Source organism: Vespa mandarinia, chromosome 4, assembly GCF_050613455.1.
Source record: "Vespa mandarinia isolate Hongniang chromosome 4, ASM5061345v1, whole genome shotgun sequence".
In the NCBI taxonomy this organism is placed as follows: domain Eukaryota; kingdom Metazoa; phylum Arthropoda; class Insecta; order Hymenoptera; family Vespidae; genus Vespa; species Vespa mandarinia.
The window spans coordinates 1,992,501-2,020,000 of record NC_140813.1 but is presented as its reverse complement, the minus strand read 5'-3'; the positions used below and the strand labels follow the sequence as shown (position 1 = coordinate 2,020,000).

The 27,500-nt window shown below is 33.7% G+C and overlaps 1 protein-coding gene across 18 annotated transcripts in view; it reads right to left on the bottom strand.

The window, feature by feature from the left end:
- zfh2 (Zn finger homeodomain 2) overlaps window positions 1-27,500 on the bottom strand; it is a 408,385-nt gene that overhangs the window by 17,575 nt on the left and 363,310 nt on the right. For 2 of the 18 annotated variants that reach the window (XM_085656325.1, XM_085656326.1), the window contains exon 10: window positions 17,421-17,491. The exons of the other annotated variants lie outside the window; for them this stretch is intronic. In XM_085656325.1, coding sequence (XP_085512451.1) covers window positions 17,421-17,491 — 71 coding nt within the window. The remainder of the gene's footprint in view (window positions 1-17,420; window positions 17,492-27,500) is intronic. 18 annotated transcript variants of the gene reach the window in all.

The following is a 27,500-nucleotide window of genomic DNA, read 5'->3' as shown; positions in this document are numbered from 1 at the left end:
TCGCGACTTACCTCTACGTAGTTACATTGTATAATTTCAAATCGTCGTAGCGAACACCGTGACTGGACACCGAGTAAGATTAATCGGCAGATTTTATACATATATATAAAATATATATATATATATATTTACGTATGCATGTATATATATATATATATATATATATATATATATATATATATATATATTGTAAGTATTGTACATAAGTTAAGACGCATGAACGACCTTAATCCTCCGACGGCTTTGTTACGACTTTCATCCTATCTCTCTTAACACCACGAAAAAGAAATAATTTCTTTAAGTCGACGCTGAAATATCTTCATATCTTCATTCCATTTCTTTCCTTTCCATTCCTTTCCATTCCTTTCCTTTGAACGATATGAGTTTTCTTTCGAATCGCGTTCGCGAGATAATAATAATTCACTATTATTTTGCGATGAAACATTTTCTCTTAAAAAATATTTTATAAAACGAATAGTGAGGATACTTTCGTCCTCTTATCCAATGATAATAATTTTCCTTCTTTCATTTTCTCTCTCTCTCTCTCTCTCTTTTTTTTCTTTTTTCTTTTCGTTATCCTCAATGAACAATATCGACAATGGGATTTCAATCAAAGAATTTTTTTTCTTTTAAGTACATTATATTACGATATATTGTTTAAATAAATATTGTATTGTTCGTTGAATTTTTTTTCTTTTCTTTTTTTTTTTTGTTTTTTTCTTTTTGTTTTCCTTTTATCGCCAATAATAATAATAATTTGTTCTTTCTTTCTTTTCTTTTTTTTTTTTCTTTTCTCTTTTTTCTTTTTTCTTTTTTCTTTTTTTTTATATTCAACGAATCATTCCGACGAGACTCGAATGAAGGATTTTATCGTAAAAAATATTTATGTAACAATAGCGATTCATCTCTTGTACACAATCGATCACATCATTGTAATACAATCGATAACAACTTTTCTTTTTTATTTTATTTTCGACGTTAAAAAAGAAATCTGTACAATGGCTCCATTTTCTTTTTCTTCTTTTTTCTTTTTCTTTTACATTCTTTTTTTTTTTCTCTTCGTCGAACGAAGAAATCGAATAATTTTTTGAAGATTCATTCTTTTCTTTCCTTTTTTTTTTCTTTTTCTTTTATTTATTACCCGCGTGATATTATTATTATCATTATAATTATTATCATTATTATTATTATTATTATTAAAATCCTGGCCTGGTTTCTACTTTCTTTCGACTAATAATTATATTCGAGGCGAGGCAAAAGTATACGTATACATACGCACATCCATCCATCCATACATACATACATAGATACATACGCACGTCGACTCGTCCAGGGACGTCGGCGTTATCTCGATTGCATCGCGTCACCAAGTGCAGCTGCAATTTATCGTTGCATTTACTGTCGCGTTGGTACAATGAATTTACTACAATATTGCCGTCGGTATACCGTATCTCACGACGCGTGCCATCCGCGTACCTTAACTAATACATAAATCCAATGATAATATTTATCGTACGTTACTTCTAAAATATATTCGATCAATCGTTATTTAAAACAAAACTTTTTGCTACGCTCGAGTAAAACCTTTTTAATTTATAATAATTAATATTTAAGATATAGGTGAAGTAAGAGGAACAGGCGTGATGAACGGGAGAGTAAAGAAGAAGAAGAAGAAGAAGAAGAAGAAGAAGAAGAAGAAGAAGAAGAAGAAGAAGAAGAAGAAGAAGAAGAAAAGAAAAAGAAAGAAATAAGAAAAGCAAAAGAAAAGGAAAAAAAAGTGAGCTATAAGAAGTCTTTGCGAGTATTAAGAAACCTTATCGATATTGAGTCTGGTGAGCACAATTAGATTCGTCGTAGATCAAGCGAGCGCCATTAGCTGCGACAAGAAGTTAACGATTATCTCGACAAACATATAATAGCTTTCGTAGATCGATCTAAAGATTTTTTATAATATATATTATATACTCTCTTTCTTTCTCTCTCTCTCCCTCTCTCTCTCTCTCTCTCTCTCTCTCAACATACATATATAATATTGAATCTCTCGATATAAAAAAAATATTTTTTATTTACGAGAGATAATTAATTAGATTAAGGTTAACATATAGATAAAAGATATTGCTTGAGGAAGAAGGATGAATTATTAAAAATCAATGTAAATGAGGTTGAAGGTCGGAGATGGTGGTAGAGGCCAATAAGAAGGGAGAGAGAGAAAACGGAAAGGGGTTGTATTGGAGGGTATTAAAGGAAGAAAGAAAAAAACAAAAAAAAAAGGAAGAAAGAAATAATTCTCATTGATGAGAAAAATTGATTGTACACCGATACATTTATTCGTATCGTATCTCTTACGGTGGCTTATCCGGCCTAACGCGAAGATTTATCTTCGTTCTAATGATTCAAATTAGCGAGGCAAACCGTCTGGAGTTTACGACAACAGGACCTTGAGTTTAATTAGATACCAGAGACGCGCGTACGGCATTATACATCGGGCACGTTTAATTTTAGCTGCCTTTACTCGCTTATCCGACGTAACGATCTCCATGTGTCTACGTTTTTACCCTGACGATTTTCGAGAATCTTTATATCGTATCGTAAAAAGTGTAGTATATATATATATATAGAATTATGTATATAATTATATATATATATATATATATGTACGTATATATATATATATATATATATATATATATATATATAATTATATATATAATTCAGATCAACAAAAGTCGCGTAACGTTAAGCGGATAATATCGAAGGTGAGAAAAAAGAAAAATATATAAATATATATATATATATATATATATATATATATGTACATGTATATACCATGTATAATGTATGCATATATTATTTGATTATATACCATATGCAACATGTAAAAAACAAAAAAAAAAGGAAGAAGAGAAGAAAGAAAAAAGGAAAAGAAAGAAAGTTAGTAAGAAAAAGGACACGTTGAAATTGGGGATAGATGAGGAAAGGGAGAAATAAAATGTAAGAGGATTATGGAGGGGTTTGAGAGGAAGGGGGGTAACGTTGCGTATGGTTTTCTCCTTTCCCGCTGGCTTCCTGACAGTCATTAGGGTAATCAACGAATTAGCGTTTCCGCGCTAAGAACTGGATAAGGCATAAAGAGTTAGGAGAGGACAAAGTGTTCCTCGGCACGCGATCCTGAGACCTCGTTCGTTCGTATCGTACGTTTCTTCGCTAAAACTAATTCGCCATGGTCGAGAGAAGATATCATTGGGAGATATCGTCGATTATTTTCGACCGACGATAGGTCGAACGTATGTTGTAAAAAAAAAAAAAAAAAAAAAAAAAAAGATAAGAAATAATAATAAATAAATAAATAAAAGAATAATATAAAATTTAGATCAGATGGATCTAGGTGTATATGTATATATATATATGATCTTCAATAGGTAGATATATATTATTACATTATACGTTGTTAATTGAAAATTATATTTTCTTTTTTTCTTTTTTTTTCTTTTTGTTTCTTTCTCTATTTTCTTTTTTTCTTTTTTTTTTCTTTTCCTCGACCGACATAAAACCACCCTTTGTTCTCTTACGTAAAGCCGTCCTTCGTTCAATCGTATAAGATTTCGAAGAAGTTTAATTATTCGGGAATATCGATTAGTAATGAAAATTTATCGGATAATTAACGAGTAATAATCGTCGAGTTAATACAATCGGTGAATAATTTCTTATGGTATTAAAAAAGAAAAAAAAAAAAAGAAAAAAAAAAAAAAGAAAAAAAAAAGAGAAAAAAGGAAAAAAGGAAAAAATATGAAAAGATATTTCGATTAATCTCGAAATCTGAGATTATTAAAGGATTTAAACATCTTTTAAGTACCTGACCATAAAACCAATGGTAATTGTCTCTCTCTCTCTCTCTCTCTCTCTCTGCCTGTTAAAATCTCTGTTAAATTCAACCCCTCTTTCGTCGAGACATGCAAATAACTCTGGGGTTAGTTAGTTAATGGGAGAAAGGATGGGGTAGGATAGAATGGAGAGGAGGTAGAGAGAGGAGGTCAGAGTGCTAGGGTCGAAGAGCGAACGAGCGAGTTCATTCATTAGGGGTTGATGGCTTAATTGCCAGCTCGCAGCATCATGAGTCTCACCTCAAACCACCCTTCCTCCATTCGTGGTAGTCGCCACGAATCCATGGACCCGTAGTTACTATCTCCCCCCGCCACCCCTCCCCAACCCCCAATCCACCCTTATTCTCTTATCCTTCTGTTTCTCCATCCCTGTGAAATACCAAGCATCCCCTTCCATCCTTCCTTCCTTCCTTCCTTCCTTTCTCTCAATGTTTCATCAGCAACAGGTTGTGTTAGGATCGGTGATTCAACCCTACTGGCTCGTTTGCAAGCATCCAACTCGTTTGCTTTACTCACCCTCAAATTAAAAGCGAGCCCTGGCATTAATTAATCGTCCCGTTCATGGAAATCCTTTATGGTTAGATTTAAAAAGTTATATCAAAGCTTTCTGTACTTTCTTTTTCTTCGTTTTTTATTTTATTTTTTTTTCTTTTTTTTTTTACAAAGACAAACGATATTTCCTCCCGTTCGTTTTCTTTTCTCGTGCTTCTTTTTTTTTCCTTTCTTTCTCTCTCTCTCTCTCTCTCCCTCTCTCTCTCTCTTTCTCTGTTTTTTTTTCTCATTTCTGTTAATCATCTTTATTACAACATTTCTCTCTTTCTCTCTCTCCCTCTCTCTCTCTCTCTCTCTCTCTCTCTCTCTCTCTATCTCTCTTTCTTTCTCTTTTTTTTTCTTTCTTCAGTTCATGGTATTATCTCACTTATAAAATCCCGCGAAAGTTGTTTGCGTATCCCATTTTAAGATCGTATATTTTCGTTTGAAAGATAAAGTCGGTAAAGTCTGTCGAATCGGTGAACTCGTAAGGGGGATGAGAGAATGAAGCGTTGATAATGGGTGAGCAGGTAACGTACAATTATCTCTGTGGTACATTCTTTCTTTCATTCTTTCTTTCCCAATATATATATATATATATATATATATATACATATATATATATACATAGATTTTATATATATATATATATATATATATATATATATATATATGTATAGTGTACTGAGAGATGAGAGCGAAGGCAAAAAAGTACCGGCAGCATCTCTAATTGCCATACGAAGATTCCCAGAGGAGCGTTACGGCTGCACGGTAGTTGTACGTCGATTTTACATTGTTTGCACGATGAAATAAGAAAGAGGAGAGTGGCCGAGGGTCCCGTCTTTCGACACGGAACGAAAAGATTATCACGCCGCGAGAAAAGGGAATGCGTCGAAGTACATTTTTGGTGTGCTGCCTATGTGTTCACCAACCTCCTCCTCCTCCTCCTCCTTCTCCTCCTTCTTCTTCTCTTCTTCTTCTTCTTCTTCTTCTTCTTCTTCTTCTTCTTTCTCTTCCTTCTTCTCCTCTATTTCTTCTCCGTTCTTCTTACGTTTCTTGATTGTACAACGTTGCACTTTGTTTATCGAACAACAAAGTCGAATATGTCTTTTTATAATATTATAATTAGATAACAATTTTTTTCTTCTTCTTCTTCTTCTTCTTCTTTTCGATCCATTAAAAATTCATATATATATATATATATGTATTGTTTATTCATATTTTTTAATTTTCTCGAAGAGTTAAAAAGGAGCAATTTTTTTTTTAATATTCCTCTTCTTCTTCCTTTTTTCTTGATCAATTTCACCAAATTGATTCTCGATCTCATTAAGGGATTAAAATATTTTGATGTTATTGATCGTTAATTAATTGAAGATTTATATTTTTTCAATTTATATTTTTTATATGGTGAATCAAAAAATCATTATCTTTTTTGTTAATGTCAAAGTTTCGTTTCAATCTCTGCCTTTCTCTCTCTCTCTCTCTATCTCTCTGTCTGACATTTTGTCTCTTTATCTCTGTGTCTTTACTGTCTACCCTTACTTTGTACTTTTTTAATTCTTTTACTCGTTCGTTCGTTCGTTCGTTCGTTCGTTCGTTCGTTCGTTCGTTCGTTCATTCGTTTTGCATAGAAGGTAACGACCATACGAATTTTCGCCATTTGTATGCGACACGGCTCAACCGTCAACGTGGGTCGACGTGAATTATCGCGAGTGTCAGGCCTTACGACCCGTCCGTACGAACGGTTTAATTTAAGGTTGGTGCTTTAATTCCTGGTAGAAAGCGCATTCGCAACGGTAGCTTGCCATGGAAGAGATAGATAGATAGAGAGAAAGAGAGAGAGAGAGAGAGAGAGAAAGAGACATATATATATATATCTTACTCTCTCTTTGGTGTGTCCTCGCGATTCGAATTCATTGCTTACTCTCTTCTGGGATTCCCTTTCTTGAGTTCAACGAGTACGCGAATATCATCCAGATTACGATCGCGATTTTGTCGATTCTAATCATTGTTTGATTTGTGTCATGACTCACGTCGGTTTTTACAATATCATAGAAATTTTAATTAAAAATTCTTAATCCATTGTTATATATCGACAATGATGATAATTATCATCGATCGTTCTCGTTTATTTTCAAAAGAATATTATTTTTAATTTAATAATAGAAATTTATTTTGAAATGAGAAAGAAGAGGAAAAAGAAGAAGAAGAAGAAAAAAAAAAGAAATAAACAAATAAAAACGCATTGTCGTAATTGATCTTACATTTAATTATTATATAATTTCAATCGATCGAAAATTGAAATTTAAAAGAAAAAGAAAAAGGGAAGAAAAGAAAAAGAAGTATAAAATAATATAAATTATCAATACAATATAATATCGATATATACGTGTATATCAGTCAATATGATTTTAATTAATTCGAAATATAAAATATAAAATTCAGACATATAGTATTCGATTAATTTAAATCAATTCGTATATTTTATATCGAGGTCATAAAAGAAGAAATAAGAAAATAAAAAAATCATCGTCTCAATTTTATACGATTATTAAAAATTTCGAATGGCTTTAGAAAAGAAATTTTCTTCAATTGCATTAAATATGTGTATATGCATATACACACACACACACACATGTACACACGTATATAAACTGGATGTGTAAATGCAAAATAAGAAAATGTTTGATACACTATATATATATATATATAAATAATCGTTATTCGTAAGCTTGGCTAGATGTATTACTCGTCGTGTATTTCAATTTAATGGAAAAGAAATTTAAAGTGAAATCTCGTGTAGAAATCCCGGTTCGGTCTTAGGGCGGATAATAGAGGAGTCTTAGTATATATAAAAGTTCAAAAAAATGTGCCATAGATGAAAATGATTTTGTTGGTTGTTGGTAAAGGGTTGGACTCTCTTCAAATTTAGAAACTGGCGCCGATGTAATGCAATTTCGTAAGAAGCAACCAAGCAAGTAACCAAGCGAAGGAACGAACGAACGAATGAACGAGGAGAAAGAGGAAGAAGAGAAAGAGGAAGAAGAGAAAGAGGAGAGTGCGTTGGAAGGCGGGGATGATTTAGTAATGAAGATATTAACGGAGCAAAAGCGCGCCACGGAATACTGAGATTCAACTATCTAACTGCTGACATAACTCACGTTTATGACTCCATGGCGAGCTCTTCTTCCTTTTTCTTTTTCTTTTTCTTTTCCTTTCACTGTCTCCCTCCCTCTCTCTCCCTCTCTTTCTCTCTCTCTCTCTCTCTTTCTTTCTCTTTTTCCCTTTCCCTTTGTGTATGTCTTACCAACCACCACAATCTCCCTTTCATCCTTTTCTCTGTCTTCTTTCTTTCTTTCTTTCTTTCTTTCTTTCTTTCTTACTTTCTTTTTTTTTATTTTATTTTATCTATCTATCTTTCATTCCTCTTTCTCTTGCAAAAACTCCAAGGATAATAATTAATGTCGAATACTTTTATCGAAGAACGGCTATTCTCTTTCCAACAAATTTCAAATAAACACCCACACCCACACACACACACACACATATATATATATATTTCTCTTTTTATTTGTTCTATATATAATTTATCCATCTTAAATTTTAATATTCATCATACTTTTCTATCTTATTTAATTTTATATTCTCATGGGAATTTATAAATTATGTTGGTATATCTAGATTTATAATAACGAAGTTTGTATAACGAAATGCTTACGAATAAGATCGTTTTCCCTAGAGAGATGCGTTCTGTGTACGCACGCATTTATATATATATATATATATAAATATATATATATATATATATATATATATATATGTATGTATGTATATCTATATGAAAAAGACGAGGGGGTTTTGTAAGGGTAGAAAGAGTGCGATGGTTCGTACTAAATAAGAAAAGGAAGACGCCTGCAGAATGGATTTCGACGGGGTACATTAGTCGAGTTATACCCCTGAAGGCATTGCCTTACTCGCGTTGCGTTGTATATCTTGCTTATTTTTTATTATCACCCCTGGCAACGGACGGTAAGTAAGTGGAAGGGCTCCCGCTTTCACCCTTCGATCCTTTCGATATACTCACTCGAAGAGATCGTTTTTGAGCTAGGACTTTTTTTTTTTTTCTATCTTTCTTTCTTTCTTTCCTTTTTCCTTCTTTTGTTTTCCTTTTTTTCTCTCTTTTTTTTTTTTTTAATCTTTCACACGAGCGTTTTCGAAAATTTTAAAAGAAAGATTTGGGGATATCGTTTTTTCTTCTTTTTTTTTTTTTCTTTTTTTTTTTTTATAAATATTATTATGAAATAGACATGAAGTGTTATGTATCTGTTAATTAATATTACATAGGCTAGGGATAAAATTATATTAGAAATAATATTATATTAGAAATCTATTTAATATTTTTGTAATTTTCTTTTTTTTTTTTTCTCTCTTATACGGAACAACATACCTATCTTTGTATTTAACTAAAATATAATCGGCTAAATTATAGTCATCGAATTAAGCGTCAATTAATTCGTTATATTTTTTCGATTTACGAACATTCAGATAAAAGAAAAAAAAAGAAAAAAAAAAATAGAAAATTTCTATGCTCGCCTTATATTAGAAATTTATTTATTTTTTTTTTTTTTTTTTTTTTTTTGACAAACCCACATTATTGATCTATTTTAACGATTTTCAGATTAAGTCTCAATTCATTATTCTTCCTCTTTGATCTATGAACTTTCGGATTAAAAAAAAAAAAAAAAAAGAAAAAAAAACAACACAAGGAAAATAAAAATTTGTATTGAATGAATATTACAATATAGTTGTATATACGTATATATACTATATATATATATATATTTTTTTTTTTTGAGCTACCAATCTATAATATTATTTATACATTTAATTTTAATTTTCTTTTTCTTTTTTCTTTTTTTTTTTTTACATTTAATCAACGAACAATTTTAACCAATGGAATTATGAGATAAATATTTCCAATGAGACTGTTAATAACCAACGTATTTAATTTGTAATATTTTTCTTTTTTTCTTTTTTTTTTTTTTTTTTACATTTACTTCACAAACTATTTTAACCGATCGAATTATGAGAGTGATAAATATTTCCAATGAACTATATTCTTTATTTCTTAATCTCTTGTGTCGTTAACAAGCGCTACATAAGTTCCAACCGGTAAGTCCATATGTCGGTTTCGAATCGCGTTTACCACGGGTTAGAACGTGTTACGTGCGAAGGGTATCCGATATAGCTAAGGGGATGTTTTTATATTTATGGCACCGCGACGGAAGGGATGCTATTAATGCCTGCCCTTTTCCTCTTCTTTTTTTTTCTTTTCTTTTCTTTTTTTTTTTTTTTTTTTTTTTTTTTTTTTCGTTAATAACCATGCACGATAGGCAAGAGAAGAGAGTCGAGGGACGAGTTTCCTCTTCCTCGTGGGATGAAAAAATCCATTTGGTAAGGGGGTGCCAGGGTTTTTCGTTTTGGGGTGACCATTCTTTTTTTTTCATTCTTTTCTTCTTTTCTTTCTTTTTTTCTTTTCTTTTCTTTCTCTTCCTTTCTGTTTCTTTTTCTTTTTGTTTCCTTTTTTTTTCTTTTTTCTTTTTTTTTTTCTCGACACGACTTCGTCTCGCCTACCACAACAGACTCAAACAAAACAACCGATAGTTCGATGTTATCCTATGACCTGATTTCCCCCTCTCACTCCTACCCCCCCCACCGCCCCCAAACTATAAATCGATCTTAAAGCTTAAATCTTGTCTGTTATGTCAATGTATTGATTCAACCGATAACTAGAACGTATTCGAAATTTTTCAATGATATTACATATTAAAGAAATAAATAACAATATGAAGAAATTTTGTTTTCTATCTTTTTCTATCTTTATTATTTATATTTTATATCTAGTTATTAGTATCGTTTTGGTCTAAAAGAAAAAAAAAAAAAAGAAAATAAATAAAAAGAAAAAAGAAAAAAATAATAAAAAAATAAAAAGATTAAAAGAAATCCACGTAGCATTCTATATATAAATGAACAACACCAGAATTATTTTTATGTTCGAACTTTCGACATTGCTTATTATTCAAGTCAAATATTTTTCACAAATAATCATACTAATAATAATAATAATAATAATAATAATAATAATAATAATAATAATAGTAATAATAATAATAATAAAAAAATAATAATTATAATAATAAAAAAAAAATAATAATAATAATAATAATAAAGTTTCATAAGAGAGAATAAATCATACCCGATACTTAGTCTATCTTGAAACATTAAATAAGCTTTTTCCATATACGTACAATACGTATAATATGTATCTATCAATATATATAAATATATATATATATATATATATATATATATATATATATATATATATTTCTTTTCCATTTCTTTTTTTTGTACAAATATAAATATCTAATAAGATTGTAACTTCCCTCCTTTCGATTTCGTTTCTCACGATATTTCCCCATTCGATTTCTCTAACGAATTATTTCCTTCGATAGTTTCTTTACGTATATATAATGCGTTTAGTTTCACTAAACTTTATCGAGCGAGTCCTATAATAACATTTTCTTTTTCAAATCAAGGGTTGACTGACTGAACTGACTAGACTGAATTGAACTGGACTCGACTAAGATGGTTGAATAACCAAGGTCGATGACAGTTCGAAAGAGAAGAGGGTACAATGACAACTATCGTAGAAAGTTTTCACGTTATTTTTTCTTTTCTTTTCTCTCTCTCTCTCTTTGTTTTTACAACATATTATTCCACTTTTTTCTTTTTCTTTTTCTTTTTCTTTTTCTTTTTTTTTCTTTTCTTTTTTCTTTTCTTTTTCTTTTTTTTTTTTTTTTGAAATGACTATGTCCCGTAGTACGACATGCAATCATTCGTTTCTCGATGGCTAAGACGTATGAAAGTTTTATCGTTGTGATCATCGTAGTAGTCGTAGTTGTAGTCGTCGTCATCATCGTCATCGTCATTGTCCATACCTGTCTGCGGTTTCGAACGTCAGCTCGAACGCCACGAACGTTTCTTCGTCGTGGAATATATTAACGATTATTACCTGACCAATGCTCGCCAAGTCATCTACGTTGTTCCTCTTTCTCATTTCGCGTCCTCTTTCCTAAGTCGTTCTTGGCTTCACGAGATATACACGCCATCGAGAACAAAGCTTCCTTCATCGTAATTTTACCCGTTTGTCCATGACAAAGAACATTATCGATTGTTACTTAAGACTGACGACTTAATTAATTTTTTTTCCTTTTATCTTTTCTCTCTTTTTTTTGTCTTTTTTTCTTTTTTTTTTTGTCCCTTTTCTTGCCTTCTCCCCCTCCTCCCCGTCAGTTTTTTTTTTATCATATCGAGAGAATAATTATTAAGTTAAAAAGAAAAGAAAAGAAAAGAAAGAAATAAAGAAATAAAAGGACAAGACGAAATTTTTAAAAAATTTTCGATCTCGTTAAAAAATAATTTCCAATGAAATTATAATACGTCCATTCCAACCCCAATCCCTTTTTTTTTTTTAATCATCACCCTACGAACAATCGTAATGAATATTATCCGTGCATTACTCTTTCGACGATTCGATTGATATTTTAACATTTTATATATTTATTTCTTTTTTTCTTCTTATAACATCGACAGATCGAATCATTAAAATAGAAAAAAAAAAGGTTAAAAAAGGAAAAGAAAGAAACAGATCAAATCGAATGTTATTTCAAGATTTTCAAGTACGACGACATTCTCTTTGCATTTTTTCTTTCACACTTTGAAAAAAAACATCGCAAAAAAAATATACACACACACATATATATATATATATATATAAATATGTATGTGTATATTAAAAAAAAAAAAAGGAAAAAAAAAGAAAAGGACAACCCGTAGGGGTGGTTTCTAAAGGAAAAAAAAAAAAAAAAAAAGAAAAAAAAAAAAAAAAGAACTAATTACAATTGGTATTAAATCCCTCTAACACTTAATAGGCATACTATAGCCCAGTGTTTATTCCCGATTTACATAATGACAGAAAATAATATCAATTTACTCCTATCGTTCGTCCTTTCCATCCGGCGATGAGGAGGGGCAATGGGTAGGGGCAGGAGGAGAGGGGGAGGGGAGGAATATTTTCTCTCAGGTTATGTCTTATCGACTTTTATATTACTAAAGAACCTTTTAAAAGAGAAGGAGCTTATTCTTTAGACCGAAATATTGTTATTGGTCTCGCATAATCAAGAACGATCATCATGGTGGCACTTTTTACTTGGGGGAAAAGGGGTTGCACGCACTCTTTCCGACTTCGATATTTAAAGTTTAGAAAAAAGAGAGAGAGAGAGAGAAAGGGAGTGAAATTATTCTTTTACCCGAAAGTTTTACGTGAACATATATTACCCTTATATACTACATATATATATATATATATATATATATATATATATATACTATATATACATACATTGAACCCCCGGATTGATCTTTTTTTCTCTCCCTACTTTAGTTTCTTTTTCTTTTTCCTTTTTCTGTATTATTTTTCTCTTTCTTTTCTTTTTTTTTCTTTTTCTTTTTCTTTTTCTTGTTTTTCTTTTTTTCTTTTTCTTTTTTCTTTTTTTATTCGCATAGACTATCGTAGATAGATGCGCGTGCGAATCGTCACGCGGCAGGAGCAACCGATGATAGGAGGCAACGAAAAAAATAGCTTTATGTCACGAGGGATCATTAGGGACTTTCTCCGATGGGGGTCGAAGAGAGTGGCAGGGTCAGGTATGACCCCTGACCTTGGTTAAAGTACATTGAACGACGGTCATTCGCCCTGACGACGACGCAACGTTACTCGCCCTCCTCTATTTGCTTCGCATCTACCGACCGACATTGCATAACGCTTTAAGCCAGTGTTATAGAGTCCACCATATTTCCCTATATATATATATATATATGTGTGTGTGTGTGTGTGTATGTGTGTGGGTGTAAACATGGATATGTATATGGTATAGATAGTACTGGTATAGAGATAGACATCGATTAAAAGGATTATTTTTAAATGTTTCATCGAAAAATAATATCATCCAATTGTAAAATTCATATTTGAAATGTCAAAAATAATCATTATGATTTAGAAAATTATTAATCGTGTCGCTCGTGTGGATTTTTTTTTCTAATCCTCTACGGATTAGAAATTTTCGGATCCTCTTTTCTTTATTATTATTATTATTTTTTTTTTTTTTTTTTAATTTTTTATACAACGATAATAAATAAGTATAATAGATTAGAGAGAGATCGTGATCGTTTTTTTTTTCTTTTTCTATGCATATAAAATGATATCCATAAATATATCTATAATTAGAGAATAATTTCTGAAAAGTAAACAAAAGTAAAATTAAAAAATTATCTAAGATATGCAAGCGAGGCCGAGGATGAGGACAAAGGTGTTACAAATAGATTTGATATTCCTTTTTTCGAGCGCAAATCGTTTAACAGTAGAAAAAAAAAAAAAGAAAAAAGGAGAACATTATCGTCAATGATATCGTTTCGAAAGAATGCTCATAACAATTATTCGAATGAATCGATAAAATGAAATTTCCATAAAAATAAATGAAAATCAAATTAAAAAAAAAAAAAAAAATAAGTATCCCGTATTTTGATCAGACACAATTAGATATTTCTTTCTCAATAAAGATCATCCAATATCTATACATAAATACAATGAAAAGGAAATATTATCGTTAATGATAGTCGTTTAGAAAGAATCGATTGAAAGAGACAGGACGTCATTCAAGGAAGAAATAGGATGTCTAAGAGGGGTAAGGAGGAAAGGAAAGAGGAAAAATAGAAGGAGAAGGTAGGGGAGAAGGATAAAGAAATAAATCGCTGATAAACGGCAGAGACAGGCCGGTACTCGTGGATCGTGCAAGCAATTATCGCGATCGACCTTATTCGGTATATTCTATTAAAATACGATCCATACAAAACGTCGTAATCTTAGTCGTAGTCGTAGACATAGTCGTAGTCGTAGTCTTAGTCGTAGTCGTCGTGCCTCTCCGTGACATTTCGGGTTGTTCGCGCTAGTCACGAGCTATCTGACGTACGTTGATCGTCCAAGAAAAAGTATATAAGGAAGGATAGCAAGAAAGAAAAGAGATAAACCGAGAAAGTAGTAGGGAGGGATGGTTAGGTGGTAGATAGGTAAGTAGATAGGTAGGTAGGTAGGTAGGTAGGTAGGTAGGTAGGTAGGTAGGTAGGTAGGTAGATGGATGGGTGGGTGGGTGGTTGGTTGGATGGTTGAAAGGAAAGGAAAGCAAGGGGAAAGGTGAAGGGGGATAAAGAAGATAAAAAGATGAAGGAAACGAACCTCGTTCGATCCTCGTTTTCACGCTGGTGTCTTTTTCGAACCACGATGCCACCACGATGTTGTTTAGTCGATAACGTCGAACTCTATTGTACCATTCCTACTAACGCGTGCTTTTCTCGAAAAAGCTTTCATTTTATCGAGCTTTCAAAGCCGAGGTACGAGCTTCGAACGATGACGACGAGAGTACTCGGCAGTCCTCATTATCGAACTCTTCTCTCACCCTCTCACTCTATCATTCTTTCTCTCATTCTCTGTCTTTCTTTTCGAGACCATCCTCTTCCTATTTTCTCTTTGTAATTTTAAAGGAAAAGCTTACTTTCGGAGAAGTATCATTAATAATATAACGGGAAAGGATAAAATGAAAGCTCTTATTATTAACATAAGTTATATTATATAACGTTCATTAATTAATTATATAATCTCTAAGATATTTATTTGTCAGGCTTGTAATATTTTTAATCTTTTTTTTTCTTTTTTTTTTCTTTTCTTTTTTTTTAATTATCGACGAATAAGTCAATTGTTATACATCGTGAAAAAGGAAATATTCGGATAACCGATGTTTTTGATCGTATTATTAATAATAAGATCATAAGAAATAAAGAAAGAAATGAAGAAAGAAATAAAGAAAGAAAGAAAGAAAGAAAGAAAGAAAGACAAAAAAAAAACAGAAAGAAAAAAATAGCATTCTCCTTTTCTCAACGCCCGCTCCTCTTAACTCTCCATTTGATTTTTCTTTTTTTTTTCTTCTTTTTTCTTTTTTTTTTCTTTCCTCCCTAGAATCGAATCTCTTTATATCCGTTCTACGAGAGAGGTATGGTTCGGCAAGTGTAGAGAATAAACCACCCTTTAGCTTAGAATTCACGGGGTGTGAAATGATCGCGATACGCTCATTTGCATCATGGAGTAGGGTGAAAGGGCAGGCGGGCAATAGGGAGTGGGTTAAAGTGAGGGGTTAAGGAGGGGGGGAGGGGTTAGACGAACTTTCTCGAGTGTAATCAAAAGAATTGTGTTTTTACTTTCTCTCTCTCTCTCTCTCTCTCTCTCTCTCTCTCTCTCTCTCTCTTTGTAGTAAGTATAAAGACAAAAAAAAAATAATAAAGAGAATGGAGAAAAGGGAAGGATATATGTGTTAGTTAAAATAATCTGGGTGGTGTATACATATATATATATATATATATATATACTGCTTTGTGGTTAGGCTAATTTTTTCGAGTGAGAAAAAAAGTTGTTTTGCGGGTAGGGTAAAAAAAAGAAGCAAGGAGAGAGAGAGATAGAGAGATAGAGATAGATAGATAGATAGATAGAGAGAGAGAGAGAGAGAGAGAGAGAGAGAGAGAGAGAGAAGAGGAAAGGAAAAAAAAAGAGAAAATGAGAAAAACAGTACTCGTGGGGGTTAGAAAAAGTAATCAGAATGGTGGCTCGTGTCGAAGGGCTCAGTTGGATGCTCCATCGAAACAAATTACAAGCGATTTAAAGTTTACTCTCTTTATTCGAGAACAAAACTCTGTGTCTTCTCTCTCTCTCTCTCTCTCTCTCTCTCTCTCTATCTCTCTCTGTCTCTCTCTTTCTATTTCTATCTCTCTCCCTTCCTCGTTGATCAATCCGCGTGGAGAATTTGATCATCTCCCAATAGTCATAGATCCTTTTAAAAAAAGTCGAAAGAAATAAATAAGAAAGAAAGAAAAAAAAAAGAAAAGAAAGAAAATAAAAGGAAGGAAAAAAAAAATTACAAGAAAACTTGATTGGACACGTGAAGTGCCCAAATGTACAATACTTTGTACCCTACTAACTTTGATCTTCGTGCCATCATCTCGTTGCATCTCGAAGAACTTTTATCGTTAATTATTTATATAGAGATTTGCCATAATACAAATTATTCTGGAAGTCCCTCGTTGTAATTATTTGCATTAATCATTCAAAATGATTTCAATGTGGCTACCCTAATCAACGAGTTAAGATTTAATCAGTAATGGTACGTATATACATACATACATACATACATACATACATACATACATATATATATATATATATTTTTTTGGTCTCTCTCTCTCTCTCTCTCTCTCTCTCTCTCTCCCTCCCCCGTTTCTTTTCCTCTCCTTTATTTTTCCGTTATCTTGTTCTTTATTTTTTTTTCCTCTTAAGATACGATGAAATAACATAATGGATCTATTTGTACCATAGAGAGACTTTAATCACGTTCCTTTCGTGTCTTTGGTCTTTTCGTTGTTGCACGAATCCTTCCGTCTATAGTTTAATTATGCACGTTAATCGTCGATCCTCCATTACCTTTTTTTCCCTCTTTCGTGAGTATCTTAGATAAAATTAAAAACTAATTTATTCGAGATCGACGTGACCTCGATTAATATTCCCTTTGGGAAATAATAATAATTCTTTTCTTAAGAAGTTGATCGCACACATTTTATTTAATAGTTAACCGTTATATATATATATATATATATATATATATATATATATATATATATGTACGTAATATATATACATACATACATATTTATATCTGTATGTATATCACGTTCACATATAACCTAACGTAGGTAGGTACTCGACACGTTTTATTATACCTAATCTTCCTCTGCTCGTTACACGCTAGTTAGACGCTTTAGAAATATGATTAGTCTTTTGTTACTGACCTGTTGATGGCCAGGACGCGACTGAGGCTGGGAGAGAGCCTGGCCTGCATGGTCTACTTGCACCGCTGAAACTATCACAAGCATTTGGTGTTTTATTCCGTCTAACTTGATTTTTACGGTAATTATTTTTTTTCTTTTTTACTTTGTTTTTTATTTTTTTTTTGTTTTTTTTTGTTTTTTTTTTTTTTGCTTCTCTTTTTCTTTTTTTATTTTTCTTGGTTTTTTCTTTTCTTTTCTTTTCTTTTCTTTTCTCCTTTCTCATTTCCCCTTTACGAGATGGAAATTTGAAATTGTATTCGCGCCTTTGGTCAAGAAAATTTACGTATTTGGAAGCTACTCGATGTATTTGTTTAAATAAATAAAATAAAATAAAATAAAATAAAATAAAATAAAATAAAATAAAATAAAATAAAATGAAATAAAATAAATAAAAAAACGACATAGTACGAACAAATAGAGAGAAAGAAGGAACGAATGCAAGGAAAAAGAAAAAGATAAGAAAAATGTATGAATGAAAGAAAAAGATGTGGAAAAAAGGAAGGGAGAAAGAAAGAAAGAAAGAAAAAAAGAAAGAAAGAAAGAAAGAAAGAAAGAAAGAAAGAAAGAAAGAAAAAGGTCACGCCAGTAATCGTATATCTCGCAAAAGAGATTATGATCGTATTTTATATTCTTCGTTCGTAAAAATAAACGAGACGACAGGCCAAACTCTCTCTCTCTCTCTCTCTCTCTCTATCTCCCTTTCTCTCTCTCTCTTTCTCTCTCTCTCTCTCTCTTTTTGTCTCACTTCAGAACTCGACGCCTCCAACATCAACTTGTAGAATTCTTTTACAACCATCTACGTATTCTTTTGATCGTTATGGATACAGAAAGTTCTATGATACCTACACATATATATATATATATATATATATATATATATGTAAATATGTGTGTCTATAAATATATATATAACTAGAGTAGTTACTATACTCAATAATATTACGGCTATGCACTCTAGCAAAAATTTGACGACGACGCTGCAGCAACAACTCGAACAACATGCTCTTATTCTCTCTCTCTCTCTCTCTCTCTTTCTCTCTTTTACTCACTTTCCTCGCCTACCTCCTCTGCTCGCTCATAAAAGCGCCATCCTGGCTCGTGCTACAAATTCGTAATTGCCGAGCGGACTTACCGGAGAGGAAGGCTTGCTTGCTTGCTCTCTCTCTCTCTCTCTCTCTCTCTCTCTCTTTCTCTCTCTCTCTCTCTCTTTCTCTTTCTCTCTCTCTTTCTCTCTCTTGTATTGCTGCAACGTTGTCACGTTTATGATTACTTCCACGTAAACTGGATTTCCTTTGTGAACAAAATTTATTGCAATTTTGAGATTTTCAAAAGAAACGAAAAATTAAAAAAAAAAAAAGAAAAAAAAATATATATATATATATAAATATGTGTATATGATTTATATCATAAATAACGCATTCGATCGTTTTCAGTCCTTGATATTCCTATAAAAAAAAAAAAAAAAAAATTCCATTTTAATTCTATTCTAATATATTCCCTTCTCCGAAACCTTTACTTTTATTCCGATCGTCGATCTTCTCAACCCCGTACGTCCTATTTTCGATTTTTTTTATTTTCGCAAAATACGATTACTCCTTAAAGTTCAAACGGAACGGACTTCATTCGTTTGATTTTGATTATTTTTATTCAAATGGATGCATATATATATATATATATATGACTATAATCTAAATATCATCCTACGTGAGATTAATCATTAGATGATCGAACGAGAAGATATATTTCATAGAATAGTTTTCATCTCTACTTCGAACGTGAAAATGGAAAAGAAAGAAAGAAATAAAGGAAGAAAGAAGAAGAAAAAAGAATAAATAAAAAATAAAACAAAACAAAAAAAAAGTAAAAGAAAGAAATAGTCATCGAATGATCGAGATCAAGATCCAACATGATCTATAAAAAGTTAAAAAATTCGAATGAGAAAGGACTATGATTGCTTATGTGTACTGCTATTTTTTCCGCACAGTTTATTTTTAATGCAACACAAGTTATTGGTTTTGATCGTCTAGAAGTAAATGGGTGAAAGGGGTTTGGAGCGGTTATGGGGGAGCAGGAGCGGGGGCGGTGGCGGGGGACGTCTAACACAGTTCTATTATTTTTTATATTTTTTCTGTCATTTTTACGTTTCCTTTTTTCTTTTTGGTCTTCTATTCTTTTCTCTCTCTCTCTCTCTCTCTCTCTCTTCCACTCGTTCTCCCCTATACGGTCGGTATCCTCGGATAACCTTTGACCTTGCGAAAAAGAAGAAAGAAAAAGAACGTAAAAGGAAGTAATAAGAAAGAGAGAAAAGATAGGACGGTTTCGTTCGAATGGCAACGCAGCAGTTAAGTGTCAGTATACAACGTCGTAAGGTATAATTAAGACTTGGCACGAAGAGAAGAACCGCGTACGAATGGCGGCGTTCTTCTCCTTGCGCCGCGGCTTTAATAAAGTGCATTCACGTTCGTAAGCACCAATCATCGTAGCGTCTCATTCGTACGGTAGCGCTAGAGCGCCTATACGCGTCTCTTTTCGTTTTTCTTTGTCTCTTTAAAACTTCACTTCCACTAACGTTTACCGAGTGATTATCATTAATTCGACGAATATCTTTGAGATCGCATTTTCAACTTTTTGTCTGTTTTTCTTTTTTTTTTCTTCTTTTTTTTTTCTCTTTTCTTTCTTTTTCTTCCTTTTTGTTTTTCGTAATTGAAAGAAAAAACAGAAAAGAAAAGAAAAAAACTTTCTCCCTTAATTTAATTCTCGGCAAACATACGGATCGTTTCATTAAAACGTTCATAGAAAGTTTTTCAAAAAGAGTGCGTGCATTTTCTTCTCTTCCTTTCTTCCCTCCCTTCCCCAGCCCCCATTTTTTTTCTTTCTTTTTCTCTTAAATCTCGCCGCAATTTTTTTCTTCTTCTTCTTCTTCTTCTGATTGACGTCGACGTTATTAAAAAAAAAAAAAAAAAAAAAAGAAAAGAAAGAGGGCGAGAAAAAAGGAAGACAAAAAGGAAAAAAGGAAAAGAACTTGCGCGTCCAAATGGCGGGGTTGAAGGGCGAGGCGGAACGGGGGGAAAAAATATGTCAACGAAATTATTAATTCGTAAAGTTAAATTATTTCTAAGGAAACAATTCTTACGTGGGATGATCAATTAGAACGAGATTTACGAGTGAAGGATTATTAATGTGAGAAGGATTGATCGCCTGTCGTCGCATTGAAATCTCTCGTGGTTTAAAGAAAATTCGTTGATATCAAAGTGGGACGTTCGCAGTCTCCGTGAATAGAATAAAAATCTAACCCGTTGAATTCTGATCCTGAAGTTGCAGGAGAAACTACCCTACCCTACTCAACCTCTTCCTCCTCCACCTCTTACTTCTTCTCCTCTTTCTCCTCCTCCTTCTACTTCTCGTCCACCTCATTCTACATCTCCTCGAACCCTCACACGTTTTGTGGTCGAGAGAGGCGAAGCTGGACTTTTCGAACACAGTCTCGTGCGTATTACCACGTTCCTTCTCTCATACAAACGTATCTACGTAATATATATATATACATACATACATACATATATATATATATATATATATATATATATATATATATAAATATAGGTAGGTATATGTAAGTACGTGCACGCCTCTCCTCGATACGTGTGTATCTCGCGTTGGCAGCGAGTACGGTAGCGATACGTTTCTCCGACAAATAAATAAAACGAAACCGTAAGCGAGGGAATAAAATGTGATTTACAACGGTGGAAAGACAATGGCCGAGGCTCCGCACGATAATGTATGCGGATGGCGCGGACTGGTACCCGGGGATACTGACTTCTGATTGGTCGTGCCCCGACGCCAGCGCTACAACGGAAAGCGATAAATAACTGCGAGCAGATAAAACCTTTCTTTCTGCCTTGGCTTTAGCCTGGCCACTCTCTCGCATTGGGCTTAGCACTCCGGGCTTCGAGGCCTCTCTTTCTCTCATTCCATCTCTCTTTCTTTATTTCTTGGTCTCCCTTCTTTATCCGTCTCTTCGTCTCTCTCTCTCTCTCTCTCTCTCTTTTTCTATCTTTCTCTCTTTTTGTCTATCTTATTCTCTCCTTTCTTTCCTTCATTCCACTTCGCGTCGTTGTTGTCTCTCCTGGCCGCTTCTCCCGAACGATTTCGAATCGTAAGGGCCGGTTCGCACGAATCACGACAGCCGCCACCGCGTGATATCTCCACCTCCTCCTCCTCCATCTCCTTCTCCTTCTCTTTCCTCCTCCACCAGTACCTCCTTCCATTCCTCATCCTTCGTCGTTCTCGATCAACCAACATCCCCCTTCGTAGATCGCTTATTTTTCCTTACTATTCTTCTCTTTTCTTACTCTGCTCCTCGATTCTCTTCCCTTCCTTCTTCTTCTTCTTCTATATATATATATATATATATATATATATATATATTTTTTTTTTCTCCTCACTTCAGAAGGAAGAAGGTGGAAGGCGACGACGGCTTTGGATTTGTGATCCCTTCGCCAGGAAAATAAGACGAGCGTACCACCGTCCTCTCAACTTTCCACGACTCGGATAGAGCTTATAGAGAATTTTATGTAACTATGTTTTACATTAGTATATATATATATATGTGTGTGTGTGTGTGTATGTGTGTCTATATAAGTAAGTATATGGATGTATGTACGCGTGAGCGAGATAGAACGTGCCAGGGGTGGAATGTAAATTTTTCCTCAAATTTTTCGTCATCGTACGGGGTCGCGCAAAAGGTCGTGGAAACAATGGAGGGTGATCGAGTATAGAATGAGAAGGAAAGAGATAGAGAGAGATAGAGAGAGAGAGAGAGAGATAGAATATGAAAGAAGAAGCGATCGATCGATTCAAAAGTCCTCGTTGCTCTTCGAGGGGATTTAAAGCAATGAAGGGAGGGGCGGGGGAGGGGAAGGAGAGACAAGAAGAGAAGGAAAAAAGAAAAAGAGAAAAAGGAAAAGGAAAAATGAAGAAAAAAAAGAAAGAAAGAAGGAAAGAAAGAAAGAAAGAAAGAAAGGTAAAAAGAAAATATAGAGGGACGAGAACGTTGGAAGAGGAAAGGAGAGCAATGGGCCGCCTTTAGCGAAATATGATATTTTTCCCGTCGGCAATGTGGATATGAGGGGGAAGAAGGTGGTTGGGGTGGAATTGGAGGGAGCTCTCGTTAAAAAATACCCAATAAAAAGTCCCTTCTATCGGCCAAAAAAGAGAGAAGAGCTTCCAATTTCCAATGGCTCCTTGGATTTTTGCGAAGGGCGTTAAAAAGGAAACTCGTTATGAAGGACACGGATCGACGAATTTTTTAATCGAATCTCTACCTTCACTCTCCTTTATCCCTTTGTCAAAGTGAAAAAAAAAGAAGCAATCTTTCTTAACGGGTCGAGGGTGGGTGGGTTGCGTGGGATGGAGAGGGGGTTGGAGGAGGAAGTTAAAAAAAAAAAAATGAATTTTTCTCCTCCTTTGGCGTATTTCCGTGTTAAGAAAATAAATATGGCTCGGCTGTCACATTGGAATAGAGTTTTACGACGGAGACAATCATACATTTGCCGTTTTCAATTTAGATACCTTGGAACATGGTGGCACCTGTTTGCATGACGGTGTCAAAGTCACGGAAGAAAAATTAAGAGAGAGAGAGAGAGAGAGAGAGAGAGAGAGAGGTAGACAGATAGATAGATAGATAGATAGATAGAGATAAAGAGAGACCGTAAATTGTCGATCGTATATTTCCAATGAATTTTGATTAGAGCTAAAGCAATGTATATAAAATATACATCAAGTTCCATTCGTTGAAAACTATCAGAACGTAAATTTCTTCATCTCTCTCTTTCTCTCTTTGTCTCTTTTCTTTCGATGTTCAATTCTCTCTTTCTCTCTCTCTCTCTCTCTCTCTCTCTCTTGAAATTTTTTTGGCAAAGCCAAACGTGAAAGCTCTTTACTCGATACGAGTTAATTAAAAATCGGGATTTATCGAAGACCATGGGGGGGGGGGGGCAAGTGGGAGGGAAAAGAGATTCGATGTTTAAAAGGTGAAGTTTGTAAAAAAAAAAAAAAGAAAAAAGAGAAAAAAGAAAAAAAAATTCAAAGATAAAAAAGGGCTAGTAGGGATCAGAGAGCGTTCGAAGTATTTTCTACAAACGAGCCGGACCAACGAAACGGACACGCAGTATTGGGTTTTTACGATTAACACAGTAAGAGAGCAAGAGATAGTTAGATAGATGGATGAATAGATAGATAGATAGATAGATAGATAGATAAATCGATATAGGAATATAAGAGGTATAGATATGCAATTATTTAAAACAGCAATCACGGAAATGAAAGAGTGGATTGGATAGGGCCTATCTTCTGCTTCAGGGACGCAGAATATTCGGGGTGACTTTCCCAGGCGGAAAAACTCTCTAAAGGCTTTTCTTCCAGACCGGCGAACAGCAATGCAGGAGAGCAAAAATCAAACGCGATTCGCGAAAGAGCTCGTACACTCTAACGTAACTACGGGTAAACGTATATACATGTTTATATATCTACCTACGTGTATATATATATATATATGTATACACTTTTTATATATATATGTATAACACGTGTATATAATATACACACAGAGAGATAGACACGCACATACACACATATAAACGTAGGCGTAATCCTTGAAGCTTTATTCGTCCGTATTTTTGTTGGTACTTCGTACGTAGTACGTAGGAAACTGTTTACTCTCCGTCTTAAATATAAATCTTGTTTAGCTTCGGCTCGAAATGTTCCGGCGTTAACGAAGCCATTGTTTGCGTGCTCGCGAGCGCGAACTACGCGGAGAGGGAAAAAAGAAAAAAAGAAAAAGAGAAAAAAGAAAAAAAAAAGGGAGATGCTGATATGAGGGGTGGGTAGAGGTGGAGGGGTAGTGGCAAAGGTAAGTGAAGAATTGAAAATTAGATGAGTGAAAATCAATGATTATTCTTTCTTTTTCTTTTTTTTGCTTTTTTTTTTCTTTCCTTTTTTTGTTCTTGGATAAGTGACGGGGGAGGCACGGGGGAGGCACGGGGGAGGGAGAAATCGTTCGGATAAATATAACTTTTAAATTCGATAGTCTTGTATGTACATATTTAGGTAAGATGGATACTTTTACGTATACATTTAAGTATCTACTTCCTAAATTTTGAATTGATATGAAAAATTCTTATCGTTATTACGACGTTATCTTATTTCTTGGTATTTCATCGTGGTAAGTTCAAGCGAGCGTCTCCTCTCTCTCTCTCTCTCTCTCTCTCTCTCTCTCTCTCTCCCTCTATCTATCTATTTCTTTCTGTCTCTCTCTCCCTCTCTCTTCCTTGCTTAACGTTGGTTCAGACTAATCTTATCGTCGCTACTATTTTATACTAGTGTTGCTATTGCCAGATAGTTCTACCAACGTGCTACCAAGCAGATAGTTCTTTACGTATTGAATGGTAACGATCGTAAATATCATGACTATAATAAATTAACGATCGGCGAAGACAACTTCTCTCGATCGAAATCTAATGCTAAGGAAAGTTCGAACGTTTGCTCGTAAATCAGTCCACGAAGTCCTTTATGAAAGAAAAGAAAGGTGAAAGAAATTAACTGGCTGTTACGTTCTGTGTGAGAACAACATTGTGTTTGGTGTTTACGACGACTTACGATTCTGTGTCTGCGCATTTTGTTACGATATCGTGTAGGATAATATTGATGGAAGGATAGGAAAAGAAAAGAAAAAAAAAAAAAAAAAAAAACAGAAGAAACAACAACGAAAAAATAGAAAAAGGAACAATGAGAACGAACAAGAAGAAGAATCGAAGAAGAGAGAAGCAATACGAACGAAAAGAAATTTTTTGTTTCTTTAAACAAAAAAAAAAAAAAAAACAAAAAAAAAGAGAAAAAATCAAAAAAAAGAAAAAAAAAGGTAAAGAAAGGAAAAATTAAGAAACCCAACAATGACGACGACATGTATTCATCTCTAACGATCGCACACCCTTTTTTTACTTCCATACCTTTCGGTTATAACCACGTGGAAAGGGGAAATTGATTTGTGTGTATAGAAAGTGAAAAGAGAGAAAGAGAGAGAGAGAGAGAGAGAGAGAGAGAGTGAGAGAGTTACGTAGAGTAGGTATCTTACCTATGAACGAATGGGATCGATTAGGATGGATTTCGTCAAGGGGCGGTGATACGACGATGATCCTTGGAAACGATTGAAAGCAAAAAAGGACGAAAAAAAAAAATAAAATAAAAAAGGGAGAGAGAGAGAGAGAGAGAGAACAAGGGGAGGGCGAAGAATAAGTCAAATTAGATCTATCGTATACGAAGCAATGATACCAACCTAATTTTAAACGAACGAAAGATTTCAATACGTCGATTCGATCCCTCGTTTGTTCTTGCCACTTTATATGTGTCAACGTGACAACGCCTTTTTTCCTTTTGCTTCAGAAAACAAAAAAAAAGAAGAAAATAAAAAGAAAAAACAAAACAAAAAAAAGAAACAAAAAGAGAAAGAACGAGTCGTCTCCTAATCATCGTCGGAATGATTCGATATCAGATTTTCTTCCACTTCTTCTCGTACACGTGTAAGAAACAGAGGGGTAAAAAAAAAATAAAAAATAAGAAAGAAACAAAAAAAAAAAAAAAGAAAAGAGAAAGAAAGAAAGAAAAAAGAAAAAGGAGAAGAAAAAACACGAAGGATGGGAAAAAAATCCGTGCGAGGTTTCATCATATTCACGCAAAACAAACAAATATCGTTGAGGCGATACTAACGATGGAACGGTGAGTGGGGGATGAGAGGTGAGGATGGTGATAAGGTGCGAGGTAGGGGGAGAGAGAGTGAGAGAGAGAGAGAGAGAGAGAGAGAGAGAGGAAGATTTGCTTCTAGATTTACGTTGGACGACGGTCAATCTCATGACGGCCATATTGCTCTCCGCAGAAATGATATTAACTTTATTGTCGGAAGTATGATCGATGACTATACTAGAGACGTTAGGTTAGCACGATTATACAGATTACGTTTGGGGATCTTTCTATATTTGCTCCCACGCGCGCGCGCGCGGAAACACACACCCTCTGAACACTTTGAAAAGACCACCCTGAAAATTCGACTTTTGTTATTATCGGTTATCTCTATAGATCCCTCTTTTTCTTTCTCTCTCTCTCTCTCTCTCTTCAACATCCACCTCCTCCTTCCTATTCCGCCCTCTCCATCATTCTACAAGCCACTCCAACCCCTCTTGAAAATTCTACGCACTTCACTCTCGCCTTTTGTGTTTACCGTCCAACGACGAAGATCACTTTTCATTGGTGCTTCGTTACGTTACTACTACCATAGCTAAAATCCTAATGATCGATCGGCCATCCTTCGATAATGGGATTTCGTTTTATAATACGAAGAATCGGTGTCATCGATCGTTTCATACTTTTCTCTCTCACTCTCTATCTCTCCCCTTCTTTCTCTTTATTTCACTTTCTCATTCTCTCTCTCTCTCTCTCTCTTTCTCTCCCTCTCTCTTTCTTTTTTTGTTAAATAAATCGAATCGTTGAAGAATACATCATATACAGATAGATATTATGCGATTAACTTATATATATATATATATATATATATATATATATATATACATATATATTCATGTATGTATGTATGTATGTATATGTATAAGTAAATGTATTAAATCCATCAATCGTGATATAGCCTTCGTTCTAAAATATTTCCTCAAAAGATCAAATTTTCTCATTTTATCCTGTCCCTTTATCAAAGTCGTTAACCAACCGCACGATGACGAACGCGAGGGTTGGCTTTCGCGACAAAGGTATATTTTTGTTCTTTTCTTTCTCTTCTTCTTTCTCTCTCTCTCTTTCTCTCTCTCACTCTCTCTCTCTCTCTCTCTTACTCTCTTTTTCTTCTTTTCCTTTCTTTAAAAGAAGGGCAGCCTATCGGAAGTTTAATATTCCGTAGGAAGAACGTCTTAGCCCTTCTCTCGAAGGGCTCTCTCCCTTATTCTACAACGTCTGGCTTCGAATTTTAATAACTTTGGGAATGCT